We start from the raw sequence: 12,697 nt of genomic DNA, 5'->3' as shown, positions 1-12,697 counted from the left end.
CTGTAGCATTTAGGGTGCATTTCTCAAGTTAAGGGAAGGCATGATAATTTGTTTAATCTCAGCCCAAACAGGGAGCCCTGTCTGGGGCTCCCTAAACTCAAGCTGGGACAGGAGAACAGGCACATCACTGTGCCCTGTGTGCCCACTTACGTAGCTCAAGATGAAGCTCCTGCGTTCTCCCTCTTCAGAGGCACACGCCTCTCCACTCACAGACCTGGCCTTCAGCATGTCTAGTAAGCCCTGCTCTCACAAGGGAAAGAAACTTACCTATCTACCCCTCTTACTTTCACTGCCCTATTCAGAACAAGCACCTGTTTTTTGGTGTTGTGATGTAGTTTTAGGGGACTACAAAGCTGAAAAATCACACTATTACAAAGCAGAGATAGTGACTCCTTTCTAATTACCAGATTTGCGACAGAGAGGAGGCAGCTAGTAAAACAAGGGCCCAGGGTTTGATAGAACTCCCTAGTAACAACAGGATTGAAAAAAAAAAAAAACCCAAAAAAAACCCTCCTTACAGAGTATCTCATAGAAAGGTGTCTACTCTGTGAGAGACAGATACAGTAATCATAAATCAGCAGTTTCATCACAGACAGAACTGCTATTCTGCAATCAATGTAATTTAAGTCTCCTGTAGATCCTGCCATTTCTTAAGCACTTAGGACCCTATCCTAAATGTACCCTGTACTTCAGAAGATAAGTTATGCCATGGTGCAGAGCTCAGAATCTAGTTTTAAGGAGTTACTACCAAAAAGCAGCCTCGGATATTCTTAGTGATATATTCCTGTAATGGAGGAGATAGTTTATTTTGTCAGCACAGCATTCTGAAAGATTCCTTTAAGGGTTATGGGAAAGTGTAACATGCTACAGCAAAGAGCTGCAAACCAGTAAGTTTCTGTATCGTAATTTCAGATGAGTAAATCTGTTCCTAATGATCTGTTCCTAACTGCTTAGAGGGATCAAGTCCTAAACTATCATAAAGTGTAAGTAGCAACTGGCTCCTACAGTCACCTGAGAACTTTAATGGGAAAAAAGAGATTCTAGTGACTGTCTAACACAGTGCTGTATCATTCAGTAGTGTGTGATACTTTATTTAATGTGAGAACATGCAATATATAATACAACACCATATCATTTGTAGAGATCATAGTTCTAACATTTCTTGTTGCCACAGCTTGCTTTCTAAAACCTGTCTGGATGATGACAAGTCACACACAAGTTTAATTCCCTCTTCCCCTCCCCCCCAGACTTTAACTAGTATTGCTATGATTTTGTTTTCATTAAAAGCCTCAGTGGTATTTATATGTAGCAATCTCCTTCAGCACAGGAGGACCCAAAGGTGAAATCAAGCAGGAGATGGCTGTTCAGCCACAAAATGAATCATTATTTACATTCCAAGCTAAAATAAATACAAACAGAAAGCTCAATGTTCTAATCTCTTCATTTAGCAACATTTTTTTCTTTAAAACACAGGTTTTGTAAAGACATTACTAGTGTTGTAAATGGTCATTTTATTTCTGTTTTCTTTGGAAAGCAGAAGTCTATCCTTTTCGCTTGTCTTCACTGCTTGCATTTCCCAGTGGCACAGTGGTGATGGTTAAATTCCTCCATTACATATTCAGGTTTAACCAAACAATTTTTCCAAACAGCCCTACCACTAAAATGAAGTGCAGCTCTAGATTTACACTCCCCATCACCACCACTTACAGTTACCAATGAACAACGTCACTTCTAAACACACCCATTTCCAAACAGCTGTACTGCTCCAGTTTCTAGTGTTTTTCCTTTTTAACTAGCTCCTTCACTTCAATGGCATCATAGTTGAGCTCGTCTGAAATGCAATGCTCCACCTAGAGCAAGTAGTTATTTTTACTCAACTCATTGCAGAAAAAACAGTTGACACTGACATTTACCAAAATATTTCAGAGCAAAAACACCACCCGCTGAGCTGAACATAAGAATTCATGCCTGCTAGACTTGTTCTTCCCTGAGTATAACTGATTTGACTCATGCTTGACTTTAACTAACAAAATTTCCAGGTCTCTGCTAGAATGAGAGCTGGTAGGAAAAAATTCTAAACATACAGCTCAATTTCTCCCCATTTACCTCTACTACTTATTGCTAATGAAACGACATAATAGGACATTCTAAACTGTTTCATGGTATTTTGTAAGCTTCTTAAAGTTCACACTTTAGAGGATTTCCTTTCAGCATTTCCTAATGCAGCTGGAAGTCTGTAAGGAACTGGTTTCATTCCTGTCATACTGACACCTATCAAAGTCCTAACTTTGTCCCCCCATCCTAACTTGGATGCTTCCTTCTCAACATCATTAGCAAAGCAGCAGTATTGGTCCTTTGATACTTCTGAAGCTAGAGCAGCAACATTTCTCTGCCTTCCAACAATACTACTCATGATTTGGTTACTAGTCATGACCCCAATGTTTATTGTATAAATGACTCATACGAATTACTGGAATTCTTATAAATCTCAAGTAAATAAAGGGGAAAAGAAAAGCCCACCTGTAATCAGACACCATGTAACTGCATGTTAATGGATCACTCAGTGCTCTACTGGGATATGTTACAGAAAGGCTATAACATTATACTCAGTTTCAAGAGGCAGGTAGACATTTTAAAATGAATAAATTCTATTTATATAATTACAGTAATGACTACAGTTCATACCTCATGTACAGCAAGTAAAAAAAAACACATTGGAATTTATGTAAATATTACTGATGCATACACTATAAAAAAGCAATTCATGTTAATTAAAAAACACCTTAAAAGTTTACCAGAGACAGATACACAGACCATTGCAATCTTTGAAAGCAGAAGAGAAGTTGTTTATAAGGATCCAACAGTAATTGATATCCAACTGTTTTGGAGCTGGGCTGCAAACTGAACCAATACCGAAAGCTGGGTTGAAATCCCCTCTCAGTTGATGACAGCAGTAGTAGTGCTGTTGTTCTCTATGAGATTGGAATTTCACCCCAGTCTTTACATTCTTTGTCAGTTATAGTGGAACAGCCAGAAGAAGAAACATTAAAGACAGCCAAGTAGACTCACAGTTCAAGAATCCAATCTTCAAACAGCTGTGGGGTCTAGGGGAAGGAGAAGGAGTTCAATAGTACAGTTAAAGTGAGTCTTACTCTAAAAATGGAAAAAATGGAAACTTCAGTAGCAGAGCTGATTACAGAATACTGAAAACCATATATAGAAAGAAGTAAATCTGAGGTTCAGTTCTTGGTGAAGATACCATTGTGTTTGCCTTTGACTAGAAAGCAAGGCAAGCATAGTGCATGAACATGTAAGTACATGTATACCATACAAGACATTCCAGGAGCTGAACAACTTCTTTGCATACATTGAGACATGGCTGAGGAAAGGGGAAGAAAGAAGGAAAAAGAGCAGTAGTCACTCAAACAATTGACTAGATGAAGTTGATTTCAAATCAGTTTATACTTTGATAAAATGGCCTCAACACTTAAGTGGTTTTTTTGTTTGTTTGTTTTTTAGCACCAACTGCTAGCTTGTAAGTGAATGCTTTTTCATAAGTGAAGAAAGATGTCTTCTTTCGCAGAGAGGCATCGGTGTTTTAAGGTGATACCCAAAATGACAATATAGTGACCGCAAGAACTGCTCCAGTGATCCCTGATGCTTTAAGGCACCCACATGGGTCCCATTACTGAGGGACAATAAGAACTAAATTGGCTTCCATTCTCCTCCTCACTCCATGTGCCCTGGAACACTGGGAATTTGCCATGTTTTTTATGTTACCAGCTTTCACAAAGGAAATTGGTTTCCTCCTGTACCTTCTAAACTCTGCCCCCCCCATTTATATTAGCTATACTGACAACTATTATTAGCAAGCAAAAGGCTGAGATAATGCAGACTTTCCCTACCACTAATCCAATCAAAGAGTTGTTAAATACAGTAGCAAGTATCTATAAAATTAACATGAAAAAGAGATTTGTGAACGTTTCCCAGAAGGGAACTCAAAGGACAGATGTGTTACTACAGCACGGAATGCTCAGGCTGGAGTTTTTTCTTTCTTTTTCTTTTTTTTTTTTTTTCTTCTATCAGAGTCAATTTAGTTACTTCTATCTCCATTAAAGGACATTTTAGGAATAGAAACAGTAACTTCTGAATATAAACTGTATGGATGAAATTAAGAAGTAGTTTGTTCTCAATATCCGTCACTTCATGGTACTCCATCATTCATTTTTATTAATAGTTATAACATCCAGGTACGCAGCTAAGAAATTAAAGAACATGAAAGACTATCAGAATCACTTAAGGCTAAAGGCAAGCAGCAGAACTGCACTGCACCCCTACTTTTGCATGGCTTCAGAGGTGTGTTAAAATGTACCAACTGAGATTTTCAGGAAATCTATTATTTGGCTTACACAGTAAGCTACTCCTTGTGCACTGTGTTCTAGACAAAGTTGTATTTAAAAATGGCACACAAGGTTAGGAAATTTTGCTTTACACAATGCTGATGAGTAATTTGTGCTTTTATAAATACAGTAGTATACATCCTATATACAGATGCTGGCCACAGGCTTCTTGGAAGGCTGTTAGCCAGCCATCCACAGAAAGAAGGGAATAAAAATAGTGGGGAGTGTGGTGGAGGGTGCCAAACCTAGGCAGACTATTGATGCCAATCCCACGAGCACTGAAGCAAGAACACTCCTCTGGTCCCGAATAATCATCTTCACAGTTTCACAGAACTGCAAAAGAGCAAAAGGTCAAGGTTAAAGAGAAAAGCTAAAAAAAAAAAAAAAAAAAAAAAAAAAAAAAGCTTTAAACAGACAGCTTCAGATAGCCCCTCTCTATTAACGACTGCCTGTTACCACGACAGCCCTCCCACGGGCTACCTTGAGCACAGTACAAAGTGGAAACAGGTATACAGCCCTTTGGAATCAGTCCAGCACTCGCTCACGACGTGAGCTTTATTCCTGCTCTGACAGCACAGTACCGGGGACTGAACAGCCCAAGGGTATTTTAAGAGCGAGTCGACTGTTGTCCTACGAATTCGGCTTCGCTTTTCTTGCCAGTCCAATCCAACAGGGACCAAGTTACCGTCGTTTCTAAGCGGCCCGGCCCTTGTTTTAATGCCCCGCAGCCCCCGTAAAGGGCCGCCCGGCCTGACGCGGCGGCGGCGGGCGGCACCGCAGCAGCCTACCCGGCCTGCGGGGCCAGCGGCGCACGGCCCGCGCGGGAGCCCGGCCTCGGCACCCGCTGACCCGCTGCCGGGGCGCGAACCGCCCGCCGGGGCAAGGGCGGCGCCGCGCCGCGCCGGCTCCCTCCTCGGCCGGGCCGCCCCGCGACACCTGGCGGCCCCCCCCGCCCCCGCGGCGGCCGCTGGGCAGCCGCGCGCTCGCCCCAGGCGCCGCCGGCCCGGCCGTGCGGGCAGCTCCGCATGGCGCGGCTCCCCCCCCCCCCACACACACACACCGCGGGCCGCCCCGTCGGGCCGCCGGCGGCGGCGTCCGAAACCGGTGGCCGCCCGCCGCCGGAGCCGGGGCGGTACCTTGTCGGTCTGGAAGCTGACCGGGGCGCCGTAGCGGCAGTAGGTGACGAAGTGCTCGCAGTTGTTCCAGAGCAGGCTGTAGGCCGTGGCGCCCACCAGCCTCTCCGCGCGGCGCGCCGCCTCCTCGCTGCCCAGCACCTGGTCCTTGAAGAGCCGGTCCATGCGGTTCACCAGGACGCTGCCCCCGTAGGCGAAGTCCTCCACGCTGTCGACGCGGATGCTAGCCATCTTGGCGATGACGCCCAGGACGAGCCGCTTGTTGGTCACCACTTGCTGGAGCTGGCGGCGGTCGTCGGTGAAGGCGGGCAGGATGTCGGGCATCAGGTGGGCGACGCGGTTGTCGCCCAGGTAGATGCCGAAGTGGATGAAGAGGGTGCGCGGCACCTCCAGCAGGTCGCCGCGCTCGAAGCGGCTGGTGTCGCAGCAGCCGGGGGCGGGCGGCGGCAGCTCCCCGCCGGCGCCGGCGGGCAGAGCCCGGACGTGGGCGAGGAGCAGCAGCTTCTCCAGCAGCAGCGAGGCCGCCTGCGGCGCGCGCTTCTCCATGGCGCGGGGCCTCCGCTCCGTGCCGCCGCGCCCCCCCGCGCCCCAGCGCCACTTTTCTAGGCTGCCGGGCGGGGCGGGGCGGGGCGGGGCGGGGCGGGCGCCCGGCCGGCCGGCCCCCTGGGCGAGCGGCGTGCGGGCAGCGCCCGCCCCCCCCCCCCCCCCCGCGCCGCGCCCCTCACCTGCCCCGGGGAACGGGGCGGCGAGGGCCCGGCCCAGCTGCCGCTTGCCTCCTGCCCTCCGCTCGGGACCCCGTGCCGCCGCCGCCGCCGCCGCCGAGCAGAGCCCCTGCTCGCCGCGGAGGGCGGCACAGCGCCGAGGGGAGGCCGAGCGGAGCGGAGGGGCAGGGGCGGGCGCTCCCGCAGGGCAAAGCCGCCGCCTCGTAGCGGATCAGCATCGCCCCAAGGCGCCTTGCTTTCGCCAAAGAGGAGGGGAGAGCGGGGAACGCCGTTTGTAAATTAACTGGTCCTAGAAACCCGCCAGCTAAGGAGTGGGAAAACGCGAGAGCCGATCCTTCGCGTTTTGTTTTATGCTAATCAATTATGTAAATACATAAATCCTGGCAACAAAGCCCACAAAAGAGCAGCTCTGTCAGGCCAACAAAGCCTCCCCGTCTGAGGCTAGTAAGTCTCAGTAGCCGAGCAAATTCCCGCCCCCCCGGGGCGGCGGGATGATGGATGGGGCGGACATTCATTTTACCTGGAAGATGACGGGCGCGGAGAGCGGCAGGGCAGGGGGCCGCTCTCCCCTTTCTCCGCCGCCCCAGGGCTGCGGCCCGCCACCGAGTCCCCGCCGCTGTCCCCCTCTGCTTTTGTTCGTGCCACAGACACTCCTGCCGCTGTGCTTCCACTCTGGCTGGAATGGGAAACTTTCGCCTCCGCTTGAAACTCAGAGTGGCTTGGGGGGTGGGTGGGAATAGTATTTGGGAGCATCTTCCTCCAACCGCAGGCTCTTTCTGAAGTTGCCAGCTCCGATGATCCAACTTCCTGCAGGTTGTGGATGTTCAGACAAACACAAAATATACACATGGTCAAGCACACACACACACAAAAAAAAATGAAGCAAGAAGAGGAGCGGTACTGTGCAACATCTTGGCACCTCTCCACAGGCAAACCATGTTGAAACAGCAAGTTGGTTTTCCTTCCTCAGTTGCTTTAAAGCTGAGAGCTGGTGTTAAGATGAAGGACAAGATCCCCAGAAAACCCAGGGGCTGCCGGAGCCCTTGGCTCGCTCCAGCGCACCAGAGAAACGGTTCAACATCCCACTGGGGAGCAACTCTGATATGAACGGAAAAGCAAAGGGGATGCGAAGGACTGAGCAGGCCAGAGCCTCCTGCTACCCTGGATATTGAACCAAGGTTTGGTAAATAGCACCTGAAAACCTAATACTTCTTGCATACAGGAAATATGAGGCATAGCAATGACCCAGAGCAGTTTTTCCACTTCTCAATGAAGAAAATATATCAGGGGAGTGCATTTCTTACTACTCCCTAACTGGAAATGAAAACTAGCATTGCCTTCCTATTTCCTCCTGCTCAGAGCAGAAGGAACAACTTTCTGGGTAACTGAAGATTTTCAGAGAAACAAGCCTCACCTTGCTTAATTTGCAAAGGAATACTGAGGCTCACAGTAACCTCTTGTTTGGTCGCTGATTACAGGCAAGAGCTTCAGCACTTCTTACCAGTGATCAGACATTTGGGATTTTCTGTGGAGAATCTCAGCCAAATATTTTATGCAAGAGGCTTAGCCACTTCAAGCTCCCTACTTCAAAATCATGTCACTTATAAAAGAGAAAATACCTTTTGTGATGCTGGTAGGACTTCTGTGGATTAGTCACCAGCCACACATCATTAAAATAGCATCTTTTCAAGTCCCAGATGGTTGAACACCTTTGGAAGGTTTGAAACTTTTACTCATGCTATTAGTAAATACCAACCTGGGGAGGGGAGACTTTTTTCTTTTCTTACCAGTGCATTTTTTAAGGGACTTGGAAAGGAGAAAAAGAAAAGATTTAAAAAACTTGACCAGTATAAAGGATCCTAGTCATTTGGTGATGGTCACAGTGGCCGGCCCAGAGCTGGAGCACTGTGCCACAGCCAGAAGGTTATCAGACTCCACAAAAGGCTCTGGGCACAATCTCAGTTCTGGCACAGAAAGGTTTTTCTCTCCCTCCTGTGAGTGTAAGCACTGGTCCTGCCCTGTGCTGCTATCTCAAAACTCCTTTCTCTCCTTTTCCAAAGCTGCCAAGGGCATGTCTGGATGATCTTTGTTGAAACAGGTAAGTGTTAGATACTTTTAACGCTAGATACTTCAGTTCCACAGTTCAGAAGGTAAGGGATTCAGCTGAACTCCATGGCAGAAACAGACATTTCCAAACTGGATCTTCTCCTTGGAGGCATCCTGTGTTTGCTTTCTTAATGCCAGTTAACTTTAATCCCCAAATCACCAGGGTCCATTACAAGTAAATCCGTAAAGGAAACCTGGGATGAAACCCAAGAAGAAAAGTGGAATCCCAAAGAGGAGGAGGCTCAAAGTCTTACTGCATGGGAGGGTTTCAAACAAAGTGACAGGTGTGACATTTCTGCAGTGGAAACTTCCTCCTCCACATCAGGCTAACATCTAAAGCACTAACGAGCCTTGTTTCTCCCTCCCCCCAACTGTTCACTTACTTTGAGGTCCAGAAATCCAATGGAACAAGCAAGAAAGGCATTACGCGACAGACAAGCCCTGGAACAGCTTCACTCCTTCAGCTAAAACACATATCCAATTGCAGCACGTGAAATCCAGCCAGTTAATGCTTCACTACCTTAAAACTGTTTTGAGCATTAAGAGACCAGCATCCAAAGCACTTGATAGAACAACAAACTAATTTCTGAATGAAACCATTCAGATTCTTGAAAGGCAATCTGCAATTGTACATTAACTGCTTTCAAGCTTCAAGGGCTGCACTCCTATTACTTTCAAACTGCTATAATGCAAACCAAATTTAAGCGGTATACTTACAATTATGTTTTCCTCTACTCAGAAGGAAATAAAAAAACCATATATTTTAGTGGAAAAAGGTTTTCATTGGATATGGCTAAACCGAAAAGGTACTTTGTACCTCAACCTAAAACTCCAGCACATTCCTTCTTACGTTCTTGCACAGTTTTTGTATAATATCTTCTAGATCTTTAATACACATTAAACTGCATCACTGCTAAACTTCATCACAACTAAATCACTTCAAACTATTAAATATGACACAACAAATGCTGAAGTATTTGTTTGGACTGTTAGCTGCTGTAGAAGAATTTCAAGATAGAACCTATGATTTATTTTGAGAGTTAGGTAAGATGCAGTAAGAAAGTTTAGAGAAGTAAAAGAATTTACAGCCTTTGTTTTGCAATGGAGATGAGCCGCAGCAAGAAAATTTCCCAAGGGGTATAAGCCAGTTTCAGTTATACTGAATCTCTAGTATATTAGATGGATCATTATCTTATGAACTAGTCATTATTATTTCCATCCTGCCATTCCAGCTAACACAAAAGGGAAAAAACAGAAAAGAAAGGCAATTGGAAGTGTAAGTTCTTGTCTACATGAGCAACAGCCCTGGTTTAACAAATGAGCAAAATGCATTTGTTAACTGATTGAAGTTAAGCCAAAGGTAAGTACCTGCTACATACAATGCTATGTACTTGCTCACCTGCAAGTACAATTTATATTTTATCAAACTGTTTTCAATTACTCAATCTCTACTGTAGATTAATAAATAAATGCAGCTTTAACAAGCTTTCAGGTCAACTGGGATTGCTAGAACAAGTACAGGTACATGAATTTAAAATACATTAAGGAGCTCAAGGACAGGACAAAGTCTTTGGATAGGGACTTTCAGAAGATACGTTTTGCAAGAAAAATATCTGAAAAGCAATGGTATTTGGTGCAAGCTGGTGCACTGAAAAAACAAAAAAACAAAACATGGATAGAAGACATGTTTGTGAAGGACAGTTTCATAGCACCCAAAAGGGCAATTCCAGAATTAAAAATAACCTCTTTATTTTCCCATATCCAATCCATTTGAACACCGTACAGCTTTTTTAATCAAATTATGCTTCCATTGTGGAGTTATAAATGACTGTCTCTCTAAAAAATAAGTATCAGTAGACTCTCTCAGTTTTTGCATTTAACAAAATGTCAAGGAAAAAGGGCACTAACAAGGCAATGCAGAAAAATCCAGACAAGTAAAACAACCCCAAAACACAATTTTAAGAAGCTTTAAATCAAGTTTCACTTTCTTCCAGTGGAAGAAACTTAAATGACTAAAACAAATCTGTACTTTATAAATGTTTACTTTAATCCCCAAATAGTTGCATACACATTTACAGAGTCACTTAAACAGCATATTGAGTAAATTGCATATATTTAGTGTAGCCTTTTTTATCCTTTTAGAATTGCTACTGAAGTCTGTCTATCACTATCATTTCCTCCCAATACCTTTCCATGTTTTACTAAACAAATAAGCTTTCAAATTATTAACAACAGTTGTCTAATGAAGAATGAATGTAAACACGATAGCAATAGCATGCCACTTCCTCTTTAAAATTATGAAGTTGGTATTTTTCTGGGATGAAGTCATAACTTTAATTTTTTTGTGACAACCATACTGAACCACACTGTATACACAGACAGTACTGATGACTGACTAAGAGCATAACATGTTTACATCACAAATGAAGATGTGCGGTTAAATCATAGTTCCACTGAAAATTGCTGCCAACTTCCATAGAGATTTCACTTATGATACCTTCAAGTCAAGTGAACAAAACCACAAAAAAGAAGGGAACAATTCAGTGTATAGTCCTCATTAACAAGAGGCTAGGAAATTAATAGTAGTGGTAGCACAGATCAAGACTTAGGAACACCAATAGGGAAGTTTGGTGAAGTTTAAAAAATACTTACTTTCATCATTTTATCCAGTATTAGAAATGCTTCATTCTGTCAGCACTGAACAATTAATACAATCTCCCAGAAATAAAGGAAAAAATATATTTCTGAATATAAAATGCCTGTACAGTCAGAGTAGTATTTATATGGCTTACTGCAGAGGAAATACAGACAGTTACTGGGCCAGAATTTCCATCATCTTGATACTATTCCAGGAAGTATGATATGGATCTCTGAGTCTCTGCTTAGTCAGATGAAGATGTTCGCTTAGGAGCATCCTAATTTGTATGTGGTGGTGATACTTCCCAGGAAGGGAGAAGGATGGATGGAGAAAGGGAACTAGGGAGATGATAACTGGGAGTCAGAATGCACTGCATTCAACATGATCTTCCTTTACAGCAGGAGACAGACCTTCCTGTGAAAGGTTTGTGTACCTTTCTGTAGGAAGGACAATGCAAATAACAGCTAAATTAGCTTAATCCAGGTGGGACTGTGATACAAAATGAGGATGTAACAGTGGTGAAAGAAAACAAGGCACCCCTCCACCACCCATGTATTCCCATGTCAAGAACTCCAATTAATTATTGTTTAGTGCTTTTCAACTGATGGATTAATTAGTAAGAGATGTTGAAAATAGAAATAATAAAAAAGGTTTTCAGTAATTACAGAAGCCTCTGGAAGTTTGGTGTATCATCAAAGGTCAATACTTACTATCAGTCACTACATGGCAATACCAATTACTACATTTTTATGGCCCTATTGGGAAAAAACTGCTCTTCAGTACCAGACAGTATTGATTTCATAGTGATACACAGCAGGTGATCCAGCTTCAATCTAGGCACAGGGCAAATACAGTTGACATGAATTCAACTATATTGGTCCATATAATTTTCAAATAAAGATTTAAAGAAGGAAAAGAGAGATGGACTTAACAGGAGATAACTTTCATCTTGGAACAAAGGGTTATCTTCTTGTCTTATAATTATTACATTGCAATTTGATTAATTTTATTTTACAGGAAATATATTAATTCTTCATCCAATGTATTATCTAGACAGGAAATGTTATCAGTCACAGACAAAGCAATTAGTCTGGTATTACTCAAAACATTTGCTAATCTGTGCCATATAGCTAAGCCTCTGAGAGATAACTGTCACTATAATTTCCCCTCTGTAACTTTTTAATATCTGGCTCAAGAAGCCAGTTTTTGTTTATAACATGCTTTTATACTACTCAAAGTGTTAAGAGTATATGTATCAAACACCTGTTATTCTATCAGTGATTTTAAATCAGGAACATTCTTTATCTGGAAATCCAATAACATCTGTCCAAGCGCTTTGCCCTGTAAGAAAGAAAAACCACACAATCTTACTATCTAAATATACCACCTTTTTAAATTCGTTTTTTTAAACTGTTAAATATGATTTTTTCCATAATCAGCACAAGCAACAAGCATTCATTATGTTTTATAAATTTTGTTTGTGTTTACATATACATATATATAAATTTTGAGTGAGTTTTCTCAAGCCTTGGATTGTATATTCACACAAGTTATATTTACCTTTTCTATTCATTTGGCTTTCTCACTTGTAAATCAAAATACTTGAGTAAGGAAAACTATATGGTTAAACTTTTCAAGCATTTAATCCTAATTAGATTGAGCAGAGTTTCTTCAATCTGTTTGTTACCTAGTGCAAAA

The 12,697-nt window shown here is 43.4% G+C and overlaps 2 protein-coding genes across 3 annotated transcripts in view; both read right to left on the bottom strand.

Moving 5' to 3' along the window:
* Nucleotides 1-1,199: 1,199 nt before the first annotated feature.
* LRAT (lecithin retinol acyltransferase) lies at nucleotides 1,200-6,110 on the bottom strand. 2 transcript variants are annotated; one of them, XM_013951854.2, is made up of 3 exons: nucleotides 5,537-6,110; nucleotides 4,646-4,733; nucleotides 1,200-3,104 (listed from the first exon to the last, which is right to left on the bottom strand). In XM_013951854.2, the coding sequence occupies exons 1-3, from the start codon at nucleotides 6,077-6,079 to the stop codon at nucleotides 3,088-3,090; spliced, it is 648 nt and encodes a 215-aa protein (XP_013807308.2). In that variant the 5' UTR covers nucleotides 6,080-6,110; the 3' UTR covers nucleotides 1,200-3,087. The 2 variants fall into 2 exon arrangements, with proteins under 2 accessions (XP_013807308.2, XP_067153941.1); XM_067297840.1 differs by having other exon boundaries at nucleotides 1,200-4,733.
* A 4,277-nt stretch (nucleotides 6,111-10,387) lies between these two features.
* LOC106492086 (uncharacterized) overlaps nucleotides 10,388-12,697 on the bottom strand; it is a 68,161-nt gene continuing 65,851 nt past the window's right edge. Inside the window, exon 20 of the mRNA XM_067297837.1 lies at nucleotides 10,388-12,340. Within this exon, the coding sequence (XP_067153938.1) occupies nucleotides 12,266-12,340 (75 nt within the window). The 3' untranslated portion in view covers nucleotides 10,388-12,265. The remainder of the gene's footprint in view (nucleotides 12,341-12,697) is intronic.

This window comes from Apteryx mantelli, chromosome 5 (assembly GCF_036417845.1).
Source record: "Apteryx mantelli isolate bAptMan1 chromosome 5, bAptMan1.hap1, whole genome shotgun sequence".
NCBI lineage: Eukaryota > Metazoa > Chordata > Aves > Apterygiformes > Apterygidae > Apteryx > Apteryx mantelli.
This window is presented reverse-complemented; position numbering and strand designations above follow the sequence as displayed.